The following is a 23,008-nucleotide window of genomic DNA, read 5'->3' as shown; positions in this document are numbered from 1 at the left end:
AGGTGGCGTTCTGGGCCCTGTTCTTTTTCTGGTTTTCATCAATGATCTCTCGGACTCTCTGGAAAATCCTCTATTTCTCTTTGCCGACGACTCCACCCTCTGCCGTACCATCTGTCATCCCTCAGACCGGCAAGCAGCAGCTTCTTCGCTCACTGCAGATCTGGATAAAATCACAAACTGGTCCAACACGTGGAACATGTCTTTCAATCCAGACAAATCTCACACTCTCACTATGTCTCTTCGAAAGGACCGTTTACAAAATCCCCCATCCACTTTCTCAACAATCCTCTGGAAGAAGTCTTTTCTTTCAAGCTTCTAGGTCTCACTATCTGCCATGACCTTTCCTGGGAAAGTCACATTTCCAACCTCGCCTCAAAAGCCAGTCGCCGACTGGGAATCCTCCGTCGTGCTAAGTCCTTCCTCAGCCCTCTTGAGCTCCTGACCACTTACAAAGCTTTGGTCCGTAGCCTGATGGAGTACTGCTCTCCCCTCTGGGCTGGTGCTCCTGCCTCCCACCTTTCTCGGCTTCACGCTGTCGAAACCAGGGCATTTAAGATCATCGGCATCTCCCGCAATGAAGCTGAGTCTTTGGGCCTCTCACTCAATCACCGCAGGTTGGTCGGTGGTCTTTCTGTCTTCTACCGACTCCTCTCCAGCCTTGCCCCCCCTGCTCTCTCTGCGATTTGTCCCCACCACATTTCCACAGGGCGCTCAAGGTCCGCCAACAACCCCCTTCTGGTAAAACTACCAAAATCACGAATCACTGCTCATCTTCACTCTTTCATTCCTCTTTTTTCCCGCCTTTGGAATAAACTTCCTCACTCTATTCTTTCCCATTCTTCCCTCCAGGCTTTCAAAACAGCTGTTCACCACCACCTCTTATCTTCCCCCATCCAAATCCTCGATCTTTTCTACCCCCGATAATCCACCCAAGCCCACTTCCTTCAATTCTCCTGCTTTCCTTCCTGAAAGTCCCTGAAATGTCCATCTTCTCTTCGCCATGTTCCCCGTCCCATCCCCATCCCTCTCCCTTCCACAGTTCACCTAATGTGTCTGTTCCCCACTGTTTTGTCCCTTCCACTCCCGCCCCTCTTGTCTCATGCCTCCTTGCTGTGAGTTGTGTGTTAGCTCTCATACGAGCCTCGACCAAGGTATACAAAAAAAAAAAAAATTCTTTTGTAGTATTGCCTTAGTGTATCGTATTGTTTCCTGCTTTGCCTGTTATTTAATATTAAATATTGTATACATTATATTAATTGTTACATTATTATTATTATAGTATTGCCTGATAAATTATTTGTGATTAATTAATCGGAATTGTGCATCGTACCTGGCTCTCTTTTTCTAAAGTCTAAATTCCTTCCGCACAAGGTGTGTGTGTGGTGTCGGAAATCACGTCACCTTTAGTGGTAGCTGGTATAACAAATTATCTTCCTTTAACTTCATAATATAATGGAACCTTCTCAAAATTCTGATATGGAGTCTGCTATGTTGTGATGAATAAAAAATTTCTTTCAAAAATGAGTGCATTTCGAAGAATGTACCGCAACACATTGGGCACCGAAAGTGGGCCGAGAAGGTCAGGTCAGGTATGGGAGCATGTGCCGGAGCAGCATGTCGCTGCGCCCACTTCCTGCCGGTACTCCAGGGGCCTCCATCCGGCCATCCCCCAGGCAGATGCCTGGTCCCTCTCCATCTCCTTGAAATGCCGAGCTGTTCGTGATATTATAGCCCACCAGTGATATTATAATTATGGGTTTGCCAGATTAGCACAGAGGAAGTGAACTCTCCTTTGAGCTGTCAAATGTGGGTTTGACTCCTGTGCCGAGCACACTATACTGCACTATATACCGAACCTCAATGCTTCTCAGGGCATGTTGTTGCGTCAATGACTATAATCGTCCTTCAGATGGACTTTATCCTGGGTATCAGTATGACAGCATTCTCTGATTAACATTAAAGATGTCAAATCGTACTTGGTAAAGAGGGGGTGATTGTTCCTGATTCTCTGACAAAATTCCAAATTCCTGACTTTCAGGGGGCACTGCATCAGCCAGATAGCAACAGTCCCACAAACGATTCATCCAGCAGCCAAAGTGCTGTTCCTGAAAGACTGACCAATAACAATGTCATCATTCTGATCAATTATGTTTGTCACCAGTGTGGAAACGGTGTTAACATTCTTCCTTCTCGCGCTTGTTGAAATATCTCCATCATTTATTATAATTGGGTGCGGAGGAAGAAGAGACGGTGGGTAGGGTTTTATGAAGAGAGTGTCGTGTTACGATGTTGCAGTTGATCTTTCTGCTTGTATTTGTAAGGTAACACTCCGACAAATACCGTCAGCACACGCACGGGGAAGGAGTCGGTTTACAATACTTTGTGACCTTATCATGTTTTGCTTCTCATAATATTTCTTGTGCTCAGAGAAACAAACTTTGTAGTGCACTTTTGAGTGGTTTCATGATATTTAATTTTGGATTTTGTGATTCTTGGAGAGCTATTTCCATTGCAACCAATGTTTGTAGCCTGCAAATAGATAACACAGTGACGTGTTGGAAAGAGAAGTAAATCGGAGAGAGACGGAGTGTTCAAGAACAGAAACCTGATTGATTCGCTTCTTGAAATAGAGTTGAGTGAATAGGTAAAGCTTGGGATGTGGATATACGGATGTGAACAATGCTTCGTGCTGCTTCCTTGCTTGATGCTCAGCGTTTGAAAAGGAAAGAGCACGGACAAACAACCAGAGGTTGGCAATCATTGAGCGGGCTTGATGGGTCTGATGGCCTCCTTCTGCATCAAAGTTCCGAGGAACTTGTGTTTTTACCTCCGCCACCGAAGGGGGATGTTTTCACCCCTCTCTATCTGTTTGTTACTTGCAAAATTGATGATTTTTCAAGTATATCGGTAAGTCGATTTTGTTATTCTGTCTGTATGTCTGTCTGTCTGTTTATCACCTACAGGTCACAAACCGATATTCCTGAAACTTCAGCACATGGTAAAGTTTGTCATAAGGAAGAAGCCTATTGTTTTTGAGGTCAAAAGGTCAACAACTTAGGTGAGATTTCAAAAATCCACAATTTTCATCTGATTGATTTGAAATTTGAAGAGGATTTATATTTCAGGTCAATGAATTCAATCAGCCAATTATTTTTGAGGTCAAATTTGTTTTACGGATCTTGCAAGTATCGTGCTCTGCATGACGTCGTCTTCTTGTTCTGTCTGTCTATTAATCACCAAAGGTCACTATTCCAAACCGATCTTCATGAAACTTTACCAAGTTGTCGAGGTAGTCTCAACTGAGAAACCTATTGAATTTGAAGTCAAAGGTAATTTTGAGGTTAAATTTCTAAAATCGTCATTTTTCATCAGATTGACTTGAAATTTGAACACGATTTGCATATTGCGTCAATGAATTGGGAAAGCAACTATTTTTATTTTTTATTTTTTTAGGTCAAAAGGTCAAATTTCTAAAGTCATCAATTTTTATCTTTAAAATCGTCAATTTTTATCCGATTGGCTTGAAAATTAAACGGCAATTTCATAGTGCATATTACTGAATTGGGAAACCAACCATTTTAAGATGAAAGGTCAAACTTCAAAAATCATCAAACTTCATCTGAAAAATCATCAGTTTTCATCTGATTTACCTGATAGTTAAGCAGCAATCACTGAATTGGGAAAGCAACTATTTTTGAGGTCAAAAGGTTAAAGGTCAACTCAATGTCAAACTTCTAAAATCATCAATTTCAATGTGAAAAATAATCAATTTCTTTGGGAAGGTTTAATGGGTGTAATAAAGATTATGGGAAGGGATAAGATAGTGTTTATGGAGGGAAGAGTGGGAGAGCACAGCCTCTGGAAGGCAGTTCCACATCGGGGAGAAGTGAAGAACAAAACAGTTGAGTTGTGCAGTGAGTCTGGATTTTGGAAGTTTCACCAGGAGGGGGTTACTGGAAAAAATGTGTACACTGTACATCATCCTGAAGTTATTGGGAAGGGCCAGAGGAATGATAGAGAGGGAGCAAAGCAGAGGAGAGGCAGACCTTGTGCTTTGGTCTTATCACTGGAGATTTCAATAATGTCAAGGTTTAGACTCCACAGAATACAGGAGAGACATGTGGTGCTGGAGCTCCAGCTCATAGTAGAAAGCAGCACTCCATTTTGCTACATACAACGGCCTTGTGGATTCTGAGTTCCAATGCACACACGATCGAATGCAGTTCAATCACAAGGAACATGTAATTCAATCCGCACAAATCTCACCATTCTCACCCCGTCTATCTGGAAGGATCGTCTCATGAACCCACCTATCTATTTATGGAAGAGGTTCAGTCCATCGAACACATAGGCCTCATTTGTCATTTACATCGAGAATTTGTGTCCCTCCTCCTCCCTGTCCAAGACCACTGGCAAATATGAAAACACCCCGACACATTAATTGGGGTCATGGTGGTCCTGTTAAATATTGAAAACATTTTAAAACATCTATATTCTAAAAAAAAACATCCTATTAAAACATTCTAAAATACACCAATTCTCTGTGTTGTAGTACTGTACAGCCAAAGGAAAATTATAGTCATCGATATGGGGGGAACGCGTTGAAACGTGCGTGTCTGTTTGTGGGATGAAATGCATTGAAACTTGGTGGTTGTACTTAATGTGTGCATGGGAATGTGCTCATAAGTTGGGATGGCCACCTCATATTTAAAGTTGTCCCCCACCATAATTTCCCCCACCCTCATTTGTCTTTATAAGTTACAAGCATCAAGTCTTGCCACACAATGGCATTGACTTATTAGGTTCCTCGAAGGTTTGTCCAATATATTAATTGGCACGTTCGAAAATAGCATCACGAAGAATGTGACTGTCAAATATCATGCAACTGCAAAGCTGCCTTTAGGACAAGAGGTCATCCCAACATTCGAACCACAGAACAGTCACAATTAAAGAGGAAGTCTGGCTGCTTCACACTTATCGGTGGACATCATTGGACATCTACAAGGACATTAGCAGCCAATGGACAAATGCCTGTTGGTATATTACATTTGATTTGCACCTGGGTTCTGAGCATCATGAGCTTGCTTGCTCAGATGTAAACACGATTGTAAAGAGTTAAATGAACAGCTGGAACCCGGTTGGCTTGTTTCACATTCAAAATGGGACAGGTTTCTTCCCGATGTTGAGGTCTCGAGTTCAAATTCCGATTTCTTAATTTGCTCGTTGCATGCTGATGTCCTTGTAATTAATGTGAAAGTACGCTGATGTGTCCATCCATCCAATGGGACCATACTCTGTGCAGAGTGTTGGTGCTGCCTAAGTAGTCTCCTTGGCTATTGGGCACAATCCTGGACGGGTCGCCACTCCGACACAGGATACCAGTAAGCTGGCACTCATTTTGCCGACCTCAGAAGGATGACAGGCAGAGTCAACCCCACATGGTATTAATTCAACAGCCGTAATACATCAGGCATACTGATGTATCGTAATATCCTTATTCTGCACCTGATATACGTAGTAGCTGCTCTACGAGTCTTGGTTCACCGTAACAAACAAAAAGCCATCACACTCCGGATTGAAATGTGCACATGGATACCGTACCTGAGTTGTGTTTTTTTTCAATATTTTTTGTAGTCTCTGACTTAAAATTCAGAGAGATTTAAATGGGTTACTGGAAGAACGTATGAATCCTGGAGTACAATCGAAGGGAGGGTCGGAGGATTGAGAGAGAGAGAGAGCAGAGGTAGCAATCTTGGGGAAGAGATGGTGGAAAACAGAGACCACCTGCCTACCTGCAATGTAAAAGAAACAAACACTGTGCTTCGGCCTCATCATGAGAATTTCCAATAATTTTGAGAGTTTTATAGTCCAGAGAATCCAGGAGCGACAGATGTGATGCTGGAGCCTCAGCCCATAGTGGAGAAAAATACTCCAATGCTCAATGATGAAAGCGCTTTGTAGACTGCGCAGCTCTGATTTTCCAAGGAAAGTCTTGGATCGACGGAGGATATCCAGTCTGTGACTGTCTTGAGAGGCAAGGTTTATGATGTTGTCGGCCCAGGAGAGGTCATGGCTGATGGTGAGGTCTAAAAGTTCAAGAGTTGGTTTGCTTGATGATCGTTCTGCAGAGATGAGGTGAGATTTTCCAGGAGTGAAAGACACTTTCCATGATTCAGATGAGAGTCTAAACATTCCAAGATAAGATCAGAGAGAGGGACACAACTGTAGTCTGCCAAGCTGAAGGATGGGGATACTGTACGACAATGTGAAGTCGTGTGCAGAAAGGAAGACAGGATTTTCCAGATAATCAGAGAGGTTATTAATTTAGATGCGTAACAATACTGACCCAAAACGCCAGCCTTCTCGTGGAGATGAGTGGAGAGGGTTCCATTGATTGCAACATGTTGAACCTGTGAGTGGAGGAAGTCAGAAATCTATGTGTGAAGGTGGCCTTGTGTCTCACAGGCAGAGAGCTTGGCAAGCAAAGCAGAATGCCAGACTGTCGCATGCACGAGATACATCCAGGAAGATGGTCCAAATCTCTGAGATTGTGGGCATCTAACTGTTGCTAAGAGAGGAGCAGAAGCATGTCCGGAATTGAGTAACTGGGACGGAATCCAAACTGATGGTCAGAGATATTTGATGCAAACTGTTTTAGAACAAGAAATATTTGACATCAGAAGCAAAAATGGATTCCATGACTTTTCTTGTAATTGGAAGCAAACTAACCATGGCCAATAGTTTGATTGGGCCTGTTTGTGCACCCTTCTTGCGGACAGGAGTGATCTTGTGGATTGGCTTAAATACAGATTGGGAGTGACCAAAGGAGGACAGACTGAATCAGGCTGACAGAGGGGGGAGCAAGAATGGCACAGCAGGATTTGAGAACCTGGCCTGGGCTCTGAAACCATTTGAGTCTGTCGCTGAAGCGGAGTCAAGGCCGGACAGAACTTTCTCTCCCTTCTCGGGTGGGAAGGACACACAGTCCAGTAGACATTGGCTACATCAGGGAATGATGGGGTTGAATGGGATGGGTTGGGTACATGATATTTGGAAGCTCGAATTGCATTTTATTGCATTTTTTTCTTAGCCCAATAAATAGTGGCTAATCACATTGAATGCTCTGTTTTTCATTTCCCTAGACTTGGGCATGAACAAAGGAATATAATGGATTGTTCGAGGATTTCTGCTGTTCTGCTGGCGCTGTGCTTTGTGTCACATATCCCAAGTATGTATGATTAAATTGCAAACTCGTTCCTTTTCTCTCATACCCTGAATTATTTTATCGTTTGGTGCTTTAATTTCCTGTTGTATTTTCTTTTGTTTTCAAAATCTCGGCTCTTGGAAGAGTAAGTCTTAGAAAAGAATGTACTGACAATAGGGCAGTGTGGCAACAGGTGGATGCAACAAGCTCGGGAATGAATGAAAAGGAAGAGACAGACACGCACAGACACAGACACGCACAGACACAGACAGGCACAGACACAGACAGGCACAGACACAGACAGGCACAGACACAGACACGCACAGACACAGACACGCACAGACGCAGACACGCACAGACGCAGACACGCACAGACGCAGACACGCACAGACGCAGACACGCACAGACGCAGACACGCACAGACGCAGACACGCACAGACGCAGACACGCACAGACGCAGACACGCACAGACGCAGACACGCACAGACGCAGACACGCACAGACGCAGACACGCACAGACGCAGAGACACGCACAGACGCAGAGACACGCACAGACGCAGAGACACGCACAGACGCAGAGACACGCACAGACACACAGACACGCACAGACACGGACACAGACACGCACAGACACAGACACAGACACAGACACGCACAGACGCAGACGCAGACACGCACAGACACAGAGACACGCGCAGAGACACGCACAGACACAGACACACACAGACACACACAGACACGCACAGAAACAGACACGCACAGACGCAGAGACACGTGCAGAGACACACAGAGACACGCACAGACACACACAGACACACAGAGACACACAGAGACACGCACAGACACACAGAGACACGCACAGAGACTCGCACAGACGCACAGACACACGCACAGAGACTCGCACAGAGACACGCACAGAGACACGCACAGAGACACGCACAGAGACACGCACAGACGCACGCACAGAGACACGCACAGAGACACGCACAGAGACACGCACAGAGACACGCACAGAGACACGCACAGAGACACGCACAGAGACACGCACAGAGACACGCACAGACACACGCACAGACACACGCACAGACACACGCACAGACACACGCACAGACACACGCACAGACACACGCACGGAGACACGGAGACACGCACGGAGACACGGAGACACGCACGGAGACACGCACAGACGCACAGAGACACGCACAGACGCACAGAGACACGCACAGACGCACAGAGACACGCACAGACGCACAGAGACACGCACAGACGCACAGAGACACGCACAGACGCACAGAGACACGCACAGACGCACAGAGACACGCACAGACGCACAGAGACACGCACAGACGCACAGAGACACGCACAGACGCACAGAGACACGCACAGACGCACAGAGACACGCACAGAGACACGCACAGAGACACGCACAGAGACACGCACAGAGACACGCACAGAGACACGCACAGAGACACGCACAGAGACACGCACAGAGACACGCATAGAGACACGCACAGAGACTCACAGAGACACGCACAGACGCACAGAGACACGCACAGAGACACGCACAGACACGCACAGAGACACGCACAGACACGCACAGAGACACGCACAGACACGCACAGACACGCAGAGACACGCAGAGACACGCACAGACACGCACAGACACGCACAGGCACGCAGAGACACGCAGAGACACGCAGAGACACGCACAGACACGCACAGACACGCACAGACACGCACAGACACGCACAGACTCACAGAGACACGCACAGACACGCACAGACACGCAGAGACACGCACAGACACGCACAGACACGCACAGACATGCACAGACACGCACAGACACGCACAGAGACACAGAGACACACAGAGAGAGGTGAGGAGACACAGTAGCCTGCAAGTAAGAGATTTGGGTTAGGTAGGGTGAATGGAGGTAGAAAAGTTCACTTGTATGGATGGAGGATAATGGCGGAGCACCATCAACTGGTAGCGGTAGAGAGGAGACGGTGACGGTGTTTCCACCAATGCCGTCAGATTGAACCACCTCCTGAAGGTTGTTCCACAAATGGGAGAAAGAGAAGTGAGAGTTGAGGTGTGCGGCAGGCCTCCATTTTGGGAGTTTACCCAAGAGGACTTGTGATTCTGGGTCCGAGCACATTGGATGTTGGCTCCTGGAATGTCTGTCCTTCCAGTTCAACAAAGCTATGTTTTATGGATCAGATATGTCGTGTCTTTCTGTTATCGTTTCGTTCCTGTGTTGTTGGTTGTGTTTTCATTCAATTTTCCGTATTTTACCGTACCTTGGTGTGGTGTATTGTCTTGCAGCTTTCCACTTCACCCCGGCCCCTCACAGTTTTCCACCTCACCCTGCTTCCTCCATATTCCCCCTCGTCCTATCCCCTCCCAGCTTCCCCTCTGCCCCACCTTTTCTAAGCTTCCCCCTTTCCCCACCACCTCTCCAAGCTCCTTCACCCCTCTCCGTATTCCTGCACCCTGCCCACAGCACATTATCATTTATCAGAGCAGAATCTAATCAATTCCAGATCAGGAGAGACAGAGACATAGACAGATGGAGACAGACACACAGCTGCATTCTGCCTCATCGTGGGATGGAGGTATGATAAACACAATGTGTGAATAATTGGCAAAAAGGAAGAGAGTGGTTTCCCAGATCATCGGAGAGGTAGTTTATGTGGATGAGGAACAAGACCGGGCACAAGACACTGCCTTTCGGCACTCCAGTGTCCAATGGGAGAGGAGACAAAAATATTCCATTGATGGCTACATTGAACTGATAGCTGCCTCAATCGTTCCCGAAAATAAAAATAAAAATAACCTGGGTTACGTGCACAAAGCCTAAACATACCTACTGGGGTCATAAGAACACCCCTATCCACTAATCGGGGTCATGCTTATCCTATGTAGCAAGTCTGGATGTAATCGGCCCAGAAGTGTAGCAGGAGTAGCGCGACAAACAAACAACCACGCAAACACCGGTCCATGAATTTTATAGTGGGAATTGTAAGGACAACCGTGTAATGTTGAGCCAACGTCCGGTGTGCAATTGATGAAACAACTTTATCAAACGTGCATTTTATATAAAATCAAGTCATCTCTCTCCAAATTGGGAAGCTTTGAATGTGTACCCGCTGGTAAGGTCCTGATAGGAAAGAGGAATAAAGCGGAGCAGGGAAATAAACAGACATTTGAGGTGAGAAGGGAGGGAACTTGTAAGATGGATTGAATTAGGTTCAAATGGTTGTCAAAACTTCTCGTATACAAATTTTCCATGACGTGCCATTTGCTGTCTTAATATGATTTGAATCCCTCTTTAGGATTGACTCGTGGAGAATGCAACGACATCTGCATCTCCAAGTGTCCACTTATTCCCGTGTTTACACCAACTGGAGAAAGGTGTGTGAAGGGATCAATAATTGTGAGCTTTGGACTCGTTGTTAGCATAGAACGGTATGAGATTAGGATAAGTTGTTTAAATGAAACGATAAATATGTCTTGAGCTTTATCTCTGATTGGTGCATCGGTTTTGTTGCTGCATTGCTCGGTTGGTTCGTAAGATCCAATTCACCCATCTTTGATACGCTTTGTCATGCTGATTATTTGCAACAAGAAAACAAATAATTTTGCTTCAGTAAAAGTTGCATTGTCAAAGTGTTTCGCTTGGTGTCTATAGTCAGTCTTCGTTGGTCAGGCGTCGGCAAACCAGATGACAAGAGCCAATTTTTTTTTTTTCAAATTTGGTGAAAAACGTAATATCTTAACCTTATGAACCCTTGAGGTTCATGGGAACCCTATGAATATCTTAACTCCTACCCGAGTGGCCGTTTTACCAGGTGCTACTCAAACCTCCATATATCCGAGCGGCCAGTTAACCAGCTGCTATGCAAACCTCCATATACCCAAGCGGCCGTTTTGCAAACGTCCATGTACTCAAGCTTTTGGATTTTTCTCCAGGGAGCTGAAAGTACAAAGACCTCAGGGTTCAAAGGGGGCTTCTCATTTGTTCATGTCTTTTTTTTTGTTCCTGCCTGTGGAATCAACTTCAACATTCTCTTCGATCTCATTATTCCCTTCATGTCTTCAAGACAGTATGCACCTGCAGGAGTTTGTTCACCCCCTGTGTCCTCATCCCATTGCTCCCGTTATTTGTGGTCTTTTAAAACCTTTGTGGTCTGTTCCCTCCAAGTCTTTAAGACAGCTATTCATCACCATCAGATAATCCCCCATTAAAAACCATGATCTTTTATACCCCCGCTAACCCGCACCCCTCTTCCAACCCCCGCAAGCCCACCTCCTTCCAAATTTCCAGTTTTTCCGAGAATTTGTTTCTGTATCCATCTTGTCCACCTCATGCGTCCTTCCCTATCCCTCTTTCCTCCCCACGCCCAGTGTTTGTTCAAGTCTCCCTCTATTTTGTCTCTCAAACCGGCTGTTGGTGTTTTCCGCCTTTTTCGACTGTTCCTTTTGGTCAGTTACATCCTGATCTGTTCAGTGATCTCACTCTTCCACGAGCCTTGACGAGGTATCCAAAAATATATCTACTTGAAGTGTGTGTGTGTGTGTGTGTGTGTGTGTGTGTGTGTGTGTGTGTGTGTGTGTGTGTGTGTGTGTGTGTGTGTGTGTGTGTGTGTGTGTGTGTGTGTGTCATGCTTTTTCTGTCTATTAATCACATAGTCTATTAATTAAGTACTACTTTTGGAATGTACATTTTGACTGCAGAGACCCCTTCAACCTTTCAAGACCCTTTCGACCATCAATACCCCAAAAGACCTCTCATCATTATTATTACTAGCAAATACAGCTGTCGGTTTGCTGATGGGGGTATTAAGCAGGGGCGAGGAGGCAGGAGGTCGGGGAAGCTCGGAAGGGGGAAGAGTGAGGAGGGGAGAGCGATGCCTCAACAAACGTTGCTATACACTGTGGAAGGGAGGAGGTGAGACAGACAGAGACAGAGACAGAGACAAAATAAAAATAAAAAACTTTTCAGAACAGCTGTACACACAACGACACAACAGAGTTTGTGCAATAATCTGCTGGTACATCTGCAAAAACTTTGAACATGAACCAAAAGCAATCACTGAAAACATGGAAGTACCTTCCGCTCATGTACGACCTCGTGATCCCATCGGGAGTGAACATCAAAAAACGAAGCATTGTGACCAGAAATCAAATTTAGGTTGAAAAAAGGAGAAGAAGGCATTGCTGAATAGAGTGTTAATAGCAGTGATTTTGGACTAAACGATGCAGAAATCAAGAAAATGATCGAATACCAAGAGCTCAAGAATGAAGTGGGAAGATGATGAAAGTTGAAGAATGCCAAAGTTGTACCAGTGATAGTTGGAGCTACGGGAATTATGACAAAGAATATCACAGAGATACTAAACATCAGGGCAATACGCCTGGGTGCTCACCTGGTAGCGGATGGATAAGACAACCAGGCAATCCCTGAGACCCCAATATTTTTTAATGTCGTCAACAAACTTTAGTCCATCACGAGTGGTGAAGATGGTGGTCAAGTTTCATTGGAATTGTATGTGTAGTATTGGAGAAGAAGTTGCAAGTATTTGTGGATGGACAGATGGACGACGTGCCTTCCCATAAGCTCCCCGGAACTACTTTTTTTTTTTTTTTTTTTTTTTTTTTTTTGCATACCTTGGTCGAGGCTCGTATGAGAGCTAACACACAACTCACAGCAAGGAGGCATGAGACAAGAGGGGTGGGAGTGGAAGGGACAAAACATTGGGGAACAGACACAGGTGAACTGTGGAAGGGAGAGGGATGGGGATGGGACGGGGAACATGGCGAGGAGAAGATGGACATTACAGGGACTTTCAGGAAGGAAAGCAGGAGAATTGAAGGAAGTGGGCTTGGGTGGATTATCGGGGGTAGAAAAGATCGAGGATTTGGATGGGGGAAGATAAGAGGTGGTGGTGAACAGCTGTTTTGAAAGCCTGGAGGGAAGAATGGGAAAGAATAGAGTGAGGAAGTTTATTCCAAAGGCGGGAAAAAAGAGGAATGAAAGAGTGAAGATGAGCAGTGATTCGTGATTTTGGTAGTTTTACCAGAAGGGGGTTGTTGGCGGACCTTGAGCGCCCTGTGGAAATGTGGTTGGGACAAATCGCAGAGAGAGCAGGGGGGGCAAGGCTGGAGAGGAGTCGGTAGAAGACAGAAAGACCACCGACCAACCTGCGGTGATTGAGTGAGAGGCCCAAAGACTCAGCTTCATTGCGGGAGATGCCAATGATCTTAAAAGCCCTGGTTTCGACAGCGTGAAGTCGAGAAAGGTGGGAGGCAGGAGCACCAGCCCAGAGGGGAGAGCAGTACTCCATCAGGCTACGGACAAAAGCTTTGTAAGTAGTCAGGAGCTCAAGAGGGCCTTTACAGGTGAGCTAAAAAAAACATCCCTGGGAATAACATTACAAACAATCTACAGTTGGAAGCTGTCCGGAGCTTAGCGACGATCCTGAAGAGAGTCCTCGGCGCGAATCTTTGAGAACAGAAAACTTTACAGCTTGGTCCACGAATCGTGACCCCTTACTGAAATGAAGGTGGATCCTTCGATTCCGCCCAGAGAGGACTCCATTCCACATTATAAAACCCGCAAATGTAGATACCTATCAACGAGACACACACACACACACACACACACACACACACACACACACACACACACACACACACACACACACACACACACACACACACACACACACACACACACACACACACACACACACTTATTAGTATAGATTAGGGTTCCAAGGCTTCAAGGCCGTGAAGATCAACGAAAATTTGGTCCAATGGACCAACGGGCCCCCTAATAGTACAAAAGGATCCCTGTCTGTCTGTCTCTGTTTGTTGGTTGTCATGTTATAACTTGAGAATGGATTAATGTTTTTCAATAAATCCAACGATGGTGGATTCAGGGAACTCCTGGGAAGGTTGTGATGCAAAAAAATACACAAGGTCGGTTTGTGCATGAATGGGCACATCATGGGCACGCGTAGCGACACTACAAATGCCAACTTGCGACACTGGTTATCCCCGCAAGGAGGGCAAGGTCTCCCAGGAATCTTATTTTTGTTCTTCTCCCATAGATTAGCCATCACAGCAAAGATTGGTATTCCCATCAGCGAAGTGACAGGTCTTGTATTCTGGGATAAACAAAACAGCACAGCGGCACACCACACATTGATTTGTTATGTAATATATGTTTACTGATGTTCACAAACTTTACACATATTCCATTTCATCACACTTTACACTCAGGCTTGGTGTTGGCTTAGCGGTTAAGGTGCTTGGCTTAAGATCCAAGAGTCTTGAGCGCAAGTCCCTGTTGGGCAGTGGAATTAACATCAGGTACAATTGACTCAGCCTATCATCCTTCTGAGGTTGGCAAAATGAGTACCAGCGTGCTGGTAATAGGGGCAGTCACAAGCTGCATTTGAAATAAATAAATAAATGCCCAGACTGGGAATCGTGCCCAGGTCCTCTGGTGAACCATTCCAGTGCTCTGCCATCTGAGCCATCTGGCTGAGCTCGCAATTCTCCCACATGTGGAGATGCCACTCTTTTTACCCGGGATCAATCGGACGAAAGACCCTCTCATGGACAGGCCCTCAGTGCTCCTATGGTTGGCAGTGAGTGTCCCGGAAGCAGCTGGGGAATGTCTCCGCTGGTCTGCACGACTGGTTGCATTTAGATACTTTTTCTGTGGCCGTAAAGACGATGAGAGTACCACGTACAGTTTACGTATCATTTAAACACAATCGTGTGATTTGGTGCTCCTCTTTTCCAGCTCGGAAACCTGCGAGATAGAATGCGCCTGGCTATGCGGGTCAACAGAAAACTGTGATGCCACGGACTTCATAACAATGAGAGAAAGTGAGTTTTGAATGAGATTCCATCAAAAATGGACTTTCGTTCACACATCTGAATATCTCGATGAATAATATCGGTAAACTGTAGACAATAAAAATGTATTATCAATCTTTCGATACAGTCGTGTCGTCATATTTACGTGATGCTCTACTGTACCGAAGGTGGTGCAAAGGATAATGAAGTGACGCGGACATCCTTTTCAAGTTTTCAGACTTGCCCACACGTCCTTCTGATTTACAGTGCCCAGAACATCACCAGACACTTCATAAACAGTCAGATCTTGTCCCAGAGGGAGGAGTTAATGGAATTTTGATGAAGAATTAAGGGCTCTCAGAGATTGGGCACCCCCATCTGGATGATTTCCGTTATATGCGAGCCATCCCTCACTCAAATGGATGGAAGGTCTTCATCAAGCGCGAGACCATAGACAACATCAACATCGACTCCTTACCCGGCACATGTGACACCATCTGCTCGAAATATATCACCTGGAAAGGGAACAGACTCTGCGCTGATTGTTAAATTGGACAGATGTGACTCTTTTGGCGCTTCGTGCTTGTATAATGTCATGGAGTTGGGTGCAGCACAGAACTTATTATCCATTGTCAACAGGTTCGTGTCCCATGACTTTTGGTGTGTGACACCATGTGCACATGATGATCCTTTATCAGTCGTGCACGTATTGTTACCTCCGCCACCGGTTGTGTTTCCCCCCCTGTTTGTCTGTCTGTGAGGAGGATATCTCTCAAAACGTTATGGATGGATTCAGACGAAATTTTCTGGACAGTTTGGGTGTGTGACGAGAACAAATCGATTTGATTTTGGTGAAGATCCGGATCCAGAACCATATCCTGGAATTTTAAAGTGATTTTTCACCGTTGAGTGATGGGGCGAAAGAAATGTACAATACGGCACGATATCTCAAAAGATTGCCGACAAATTCGGACAACACTTGGTGGACAAGTTGGGTGTGTGACAAGGTCAAATCGATTCGATTTCGGTAAAGATCTGAATGTGAGAAATTTTTTAAGTGGTTCGTCGCCATTGACAGATAGGGCCAAAAACGATTATATGGCATGAAATTTCTGAAAGTTGTAGATGAGTTATGACAAAACGAGGTGGATGAGTTTGATTGCGACGTGGATGTGATTTCAAAATTTGGGTCATGGCCAAAAAAACTTTGGGAACCCCCCTCCCCCCAGGAGCTTTAGCCCTACACAAGTTTCGGGCACTCGTCTCTGAACCTCGCCTGGGTTTGAATCCTGGCCCAGCGACAAACTGTCATCCAGGTGTCTGCCGGCATTTGTTTGTCGACATTAAAGATCTCACGGTGCCCTCCGCGAAGACTAAGCGAGCTATCGCCAGCACCCTGAACAAATGAGAAATTCCTGCCCTGACCTAGAGGGGGCACTGCATCAGCGGCAACAGCCACGCCCTCAGCCAATGATGTTACTCGCAGCCACTTGCTGCATACGAAAGAAGAAGTTCAGGATCCGTTCACTCACAGTCACGTCTCAGATGGTCTGACAAAGCTTATGGGAGCATCCCTGACAAGTTTCCTTCGGCAATTATTACATTAGTCCAGTGGTCCCCAACCTTTTGATCCCACGGGCCGCATTCACTACTCCCAAGGATGTTGGGAGCCAGAAAAAAATTGATGCATTTTATTGAGTTTTATTGATGCAAATTGATTTGATTCCTCCTGGCGGTAAGCGGCAGTGGCCGGCAGCAGCATTGTGTAAGGCTTTTAAGGTCACGGCGCCGGCCGGCAGTGGCATTGTGTAAACCCCTTTAAAATTGCTACATGGAAATGTGTTTTGATTGGAAAGTCCTCGCGGGCCGCAGTATAGGGCTCTGCGGGCCGCATGCGGCCCACGGGCCGCATGTTGGGGACCAATGCGATTAGTCTCTTTTAGATAATCAGGGAGTTTTCTCGATGTTCATTGCAGAAAACTCAATGATGGGGATAAACTCAAACAATTACTCCAGTACTTTCTGGGGCACTCCAAAGCGATGAATCCTAACTGCCTCTTCTTATTTTCAGATTGCTTCTACAACAGCCTCTTGAGCTACATTGACGACGACATCACTCAATGCTCGCAACTTGCTGACCCGCCAGTGTGGGTTTCTTCAATAACTGCCTCATTTCTTTTGGTCACTTCTGTATTTTTTGCTTTCCTTAATTTCCCTGGCAAAGTTCCAGGTGACAATTGTTGTTGTTGGTATCTAGTTTTGTGACTGATTCTTGTAAACTTTGACTTTTCAGGAGCTTGCGAGACCCAATGCCGATCTGCTTTAATCTGACCAATAAAAGAACTACAATTTCCGCTGAAGTGCTTAACGTACCTGAAGGTGAGGAAAGTAATGAATGTATCATGATGGGATTTTGTGTTGTCAGATTTTTTTTGATTTTTTTTTTTTTTTTTGCATTAAGTGACCAACTGCACGAATAGAAAAAGGACAAAATATATAGTTACCTCCGCCACCGAAGGTGAAGGAGGTGATGTTTTCAGCCCTCTCCGTTTGTTTGTTACTCGGTTAGTCGATTTTGTTATTCTGTCTCTGTCTGTCTGTTTGTCGCCGACGGGTCACAATTATAAACCGATCGTCATGAAACTTTACCAAGTTGTCGAGGTAGTCTCAACTGAGAAGCCTATCGATTTTGAGGTCAAAGGTCAAAGGTCATCTTGAGCTCAAATTTCTGAAATCGTCATTTTTCATCCGATTGACTTGGAATTTGAGCGAGATTCGCATGTTGCGTCACTGAATTGGGAAAGCAACTATTTTTGAGGTCAAACGGTTGAAGGTCAACTCAAGGTCAAACTGATAAAATCATTCGTTTCAATCTGAAAAATAATCCATTTTCATACGATTAACCTGAACCTTGATTACGATTGTCAATTTTAATCTTAATGAAATGGACAATTTGATGTATCCATGGCAACCTTTGGAAAGGGGGGTGGGGTAGATTTTGCAACTGTCGTGCTCTGCACGACGTCTTTTTCTTGTTTGTTTGTTTATCTGTGTACAGGATATCTCAAAAAGTTGTGGACAGGGTTGGGTGTGTGACAAGGAAGAACTACTGATTCAATTTTGGTGAAGATCCGGATCTGGATACGAGAATTATTTAATTTTATAAGTGATTCTTCACCGTTGAGAGACGGTGCCAAAAACGATATCGTCCTGTTTCGCATGATATTTCAAAAATGTATTGGGTCTGACATGTTCTCATGGAACAGGCATTACGTGGCAGAGGTACGCGCTCTATCGAGTGCCCTTCTCGTTTTGTTTTATTCAACAAGTTTCAAAAAAATGTATGTGACGTTCCCGTCGAAGCGTAGTTTTGTTTTTGGCTGACTTTGACCCATCCCATGGCAGATCAGGTGAAGAGTTGCCTTTTGAAGAGAATTTCTGGCGTTTCAAGTCTTGACAATGCGCCCTTGTGAGTCTTTTGAAACATCAGAACGAACCACTATAAACACATTGTGCCAGATGAATGTATGGAGAATAATCTGTCAGTAAGGGAGGGGTTGTAATGTATGAAGAAGATGGGGAAAAGTGGGGTTGTCATTAAAAAAAACGAAAAGAAAAATCCACTTTTTTTTAAAATACATAATCTGTGGACGGCACAAATTCGATATTGCCTGGATTTAAAAAGAAATCTAAAGTACTGTACAATGCCAATAATTAAATTAATGTGGATATTCATTCAACTGTTATAATGTGAGTTCCCTTACGAGGAACTTCGGTGCAGTAGGAGGCCGTTAGGCCCATCAAATCTGCACAATGGTTGCCAACATATGGTTGTTTGTACGTGTTCTAATCCTTTTTAAATGCTGAGCGTCAAGCAAGGAAACGGCACGTACCATTTTTCTGGCCAGGGTTCGGATAGAACCGCCGACCTCTCAGACTCAGAGCAGTTGCTCCAACCATTACACGTCACCGGGTCACTGGTGTTGACGCAAAATAATTTCATACTGGGATCATCTCTGAATTATATTTTCAAATATGGTGGTCATTTTGATACCCCTTCCCCACCATTTTCTTCCCTTCCCTTTGTCTTCAAACTTTCTTCTACCATCCTCCCAACCCTCTTTTTTATTAATTTATTTGTACCTTTTCTCCATTTCCATTCAATGTCGTGCTTCCCCAAGATACACAGTAAATGAATGGCTAGAAATAATAATTATTTTGGGGTGTTTTAAGGTTTGTTTGTTTTTTGTAAAGATGGATGTGCACGCACTCTCTTGTTTGTAGGCTTCAGTGGATGCGCAACTGCACTTGGGAGACTTTTTTAACCAATCTATCTCTCATCACTGCGGCATATGACCTGCAATTCCCGAAGAGTAAGTTTGTTTTTTTTCCTCTCATCAGACTCTTCATGATTACTGGGTTTTCATTTTATTTTAACCTCTCATTGATCAGACTCTTTATGATCATCCCCATGCTTAAACCGCTCCCCACCCCCCCAAAAAAACTTGGGGGGGGGATTGTAATCTGCTGTGTCTTCTCCATCTGTCTCTGTCTGTCTCTGTCCGTCATTCTATCTCCTCCTAAATGGTTGTGCAGAAATTCACCAAACTTGGTTGTTATGATCACCACGTGGCAAGGCGCGGGGGTCAAAAGTTCAAATACCAAAATATACAATTACAGGCATATTTTTGAACATTTATTTAATGAAACTTGGACATGCAATCAACATTGGGGGGACGCATGAAATGTGCAACGATTTTTTTTTGGATTTGACACACAGTTCATCACTTCCGTGGTTGGGACTTATGGTCACATGGGTTAAAACAGAAGATTTTTTTTGAACTAAAAATTGATTGATATTGGCTTATATTGGCTCATTTCTGGTTAAACTTTTTGCCATCTTTCAACTTTGCTTGAGGTAGGAAGCATGGGAATTGCGATGGGGCGTCATTGACTTCACTCCAGCTACCTCTGCCACTGAAGGTGGATGGAGGTTATGTTTTCACCCCAATTTCTCTGTCTGTTCGCCTGTTTGTGAGCAGGATATCTCAAAAAGTTTTATGGACGATACTTGGTGGACAGGTTGGTTGTGTGACAAGAACAAGCCGATTCGACTTTGGTTGCGGTCGGGATCCAGATCCGTCCGGCCTATCAGTGGGATACAAAATGTACTGCTCAGTGTGGCGGAGTTTTGCGCTCTACCGAGTAACTTTCTAATTATTTATTTGTTTTATTTCTCATCAAACTTTCATGATTATTGGTGTGTTCTTCTTTCTCATTGGACTTTCTTTTTTTTCATATATCGTTGAGGCTCGTGGAAGAGCTAATATGAGGCCCCGTGCGGAGGAGTGATGTAAGCGACATTTTTTTAATGATGTGATGATGATAGGCTCGGATGATAGGGTAAGGGTTAAAATAGTGCTATCTGGCATTAACTCCAAAATGGCCGATGTGTCCCTTACATCACTTCTCCTCGCAGCACCTCATATACTGAACGGATCATGATGTAACAGACAAAGACAGGATGCAAAACAAACGTGCATGGTGTGGACAAGATGGATACAGAAGGAAACTCCATGGACAGAAAATTGGAAAATTTGAAAGAGGAGGGATTTGGGTAGGATTTGCGAGGGTAGAAAAGATTGTGGTTTTGTACTTGGAATGATCTGAGATGATGGTGAACAGCTGTCTTGAAGACCTGGAGGGAAGAATGAGATTGAAGAGGATGTGGAAGTTGGTACCACAGGTGGGGGAAAGAAAAGAGGAACAAATTTGTGTAGGTGAACAGTGATCCTGGATTTTGGTAGTTTCGCCAGAAGGGGGTTGATTGTGGACCGTGTGTACCCTGCAGAAACCTGAGACAGAAAGAGTAGAGGGTGCAAGACCACAAAGGAAGCAGTAGAAGACAGAGACCACCGATCTGTCTGTGATGATGAAGTGATAGGCCCATAGATTCAGTTTCATCAGGGGAGATTCCAATGATCTTGAAGGCTTTGGTTTCCACAACATCGAGCTGAGCAAGATGTGAGGCTGGGGAGCCAGCCCAGAGGGACAGAGCAGTACTTCATCAAGCTGCGGATGAAGGCCTTGTAGGTGGATTGGAGTTCAGGTGTGCCAAGGAAGAACTTTGTATGATGGAGGATGCCCAATTGGAGGCTGGCTTTGGAGACCAAATTTGAAATGTAGTTTGCCTAAGAAAGATCATGGCTGATGGTGAGACCCAGGAGTATGAGTGATTGAACTTCCTCAAGAGGATTGTTGAGAAAGTAGATAGGAGGGTTTGCCAGACAGTTCCTTTGGAGAGACATAGTGAGAGTGTGAGATTTATCAGGATTGAAAGACATATTCCAAGTGTTTAATCATCTTGTGATTTTCTTTTTCTTTCAAGGTCTGAAGACCAGCCTGGATAAAATTACAAGCTGGTCCAACACGTGGAACGTGTTATTCAATCCTGACAAATCTCACACTTTCACCATGTCTCTCCAAAAGGAATGTTTGTAAAATTTCCCCCATCTACTTTCTCAACAATCCTCTTGAAGAAGTCCTTTCATTCAAACTTTTGGGCCTCACTATCTGCCATGATCTTTCCTGGGAAGGCCACATTTCCAAGCTGGCCTCCAAAGCCAGTCACCGATTACGCATCCTCCGTTGTGCAAAGTCCTTCCTTGGCACACCTGAGCTCCTGACCACAAACAAAGCTTTCGTCCATTGCCTGATGGAGGACTGCTCTCCCCTCTGGGCTGGTGCTCCAGCCTCTCACCTTTCTCGGCTTTCACTTTGTGGAAACCAAAGCATTTAAGATCATTGGTATCTCCCGTGATGAGGCTGAGTCTTTTGGTCTCTCACTCTCTCACCGCAGGCAGGTTGGTGGTCTTTCTGTCTTCTACCATCTCCTCTCCAACCTCGCCCCCCCTCCACACCCGCTCTGTCTGTTATCTGTCCCACCAATATTTCTGCAGGGAGTTTAGGGTCTGCCAGCAACCCCCTCTCCTGGTAAAACTACCAAAATCAAGAATCATTGCTCACCTTCACTTTTTCATTTCTCTTTTTTTTCCTGCCTTTGGAATAAACTCCCACACTCTCTTCAACCCCACTCTCTTCCCTCCAGATCTTCAAAACAGCCGTTCACCACCAAGCTGTTATCTTCCCTAATCCAAAACCACAATCTTTTCTACCCCCATTAATCCACCCCAAATCCACCTCCTTCAAATTCCCTGCTTTCTTTCCTGAAAGTCCCTGTCATGTAAAGGACCTGAAAGTCCCTGTAGTGTCCATCTTGTTTACTCCGTGTACCCCGCCCCACCTCTCTCCCTTCCACAGATCTCCTCAGATGTCTCTGTTCCCCGTTGCTTTCTGCTTCCCTCTCCCTCTTGTCTCCTGCTCCCCTTGTTATCCATTCTGTGTGTTAGCTCTCATACGAGCCGTGACATCTATCTATATATATATATATTACTGAAACTCTTATCTTGTGTCTATGTATGTATGTATGTATGTATGTATGTTCCCGAAATACAGCCAAAACGGTACGCGATAGCGCAAAAATTTTAGGGCCAGCTTACTCACCATTCTCCTGCGGTGTGCAGTATCAAGTTTCGTTCAAATCGGGCAACGAAAAAAATTATTGAAAAAAATAAATTCCCGATTCAGTCAAGTTCTCTTCGGGAGTATTTGATCAACGCAAACAACCTCAGCGGTATAGTTCACTGGAGCTATCTTTATTTTTTATTGAAATGATTTTTTTCATCAACCGCTGTCACAACGGGAACTCAAACGGGTTCACGGGTCGTCTAGTTGTATATAAAAAATAAATAAAATAATACAAACGAGAGGGAAGGTCTCAATGTTTCAAGGTCTGGCTGCAGCCTGCTTGTTTGAAGGATGAGGGATTTTTTTAAAACTCTTGACTTCAATGATTATGGTTTTGTTCTTACT

The 23,008-nt window shown here is 44.8% G+C and overlaps 1 protein-coding gene across 1 annotated transcript in view; it reads left to right on the top strand.

Annotated features, from left to right (window-relative positions):
* Nucleotides 1–23,008, top strand: part of LOC147009316 (fibrocystin-L-like) — a 98,659-nt gene that overhangs the window by 5,713 nt on the left and 69,938 nt on the right. The window contains exons 2-8 of the mRNA XM_085861692.1: nucleotides 7,143–7,228; nucleotides 10,540–10,618; nucleotides 15,021–15,106; nucleotides 17,148–17,223; nucleotides 17,370–17,455; nucleotides 18,482–18,545; nucleotides 19,361–19,449. Of these exons, the coding sequence (XP_085717818.1) occupies nucleotides 7,168–7,228; nucleotides 10,540–10,618; nucleotides 15,021–15,106; nucleotides 17,148–17,223; nucleotides 17,370–17,455; nucleotides 18,482–18,545; nucleotides 19,361–19,449 (541 nt within the window). The 5' untranslated portion in view covers nucleotides 7,143–7,167. The remainder of the gene's footprint in view (nucleotides 1–7,142; nucleotides 7,229–10,539; nucleotides 10,619–15,020; nucleotides 15,107–17,147; nucleotides 17,224–17,369; nucleotides 17,456–18,481; nucleotides 18,546–19,360; nucleotides 19,450–23,008) is intronic.

Source organism: Eptatretus burgeri, chromosome 17 (assembly GCF_056783735.1).
Source record: "Eptatretus burgeri isolate ZD-2024b chromosome 17, Ebu_testis_v1, whole genome shotgun sequence".
Taxonomy (NCBI): Eukaryota; Metazoa; Chordata; class Myxini; order Myxiniformes; family Myxinidae; genus Eptatretus; species Eptatretus burgeri.
The sequence above is the reverse complement of the archived record's forward strand: the minus strand, read 5'-3'. Positions and strand labels throughout refer to the sequence as shown.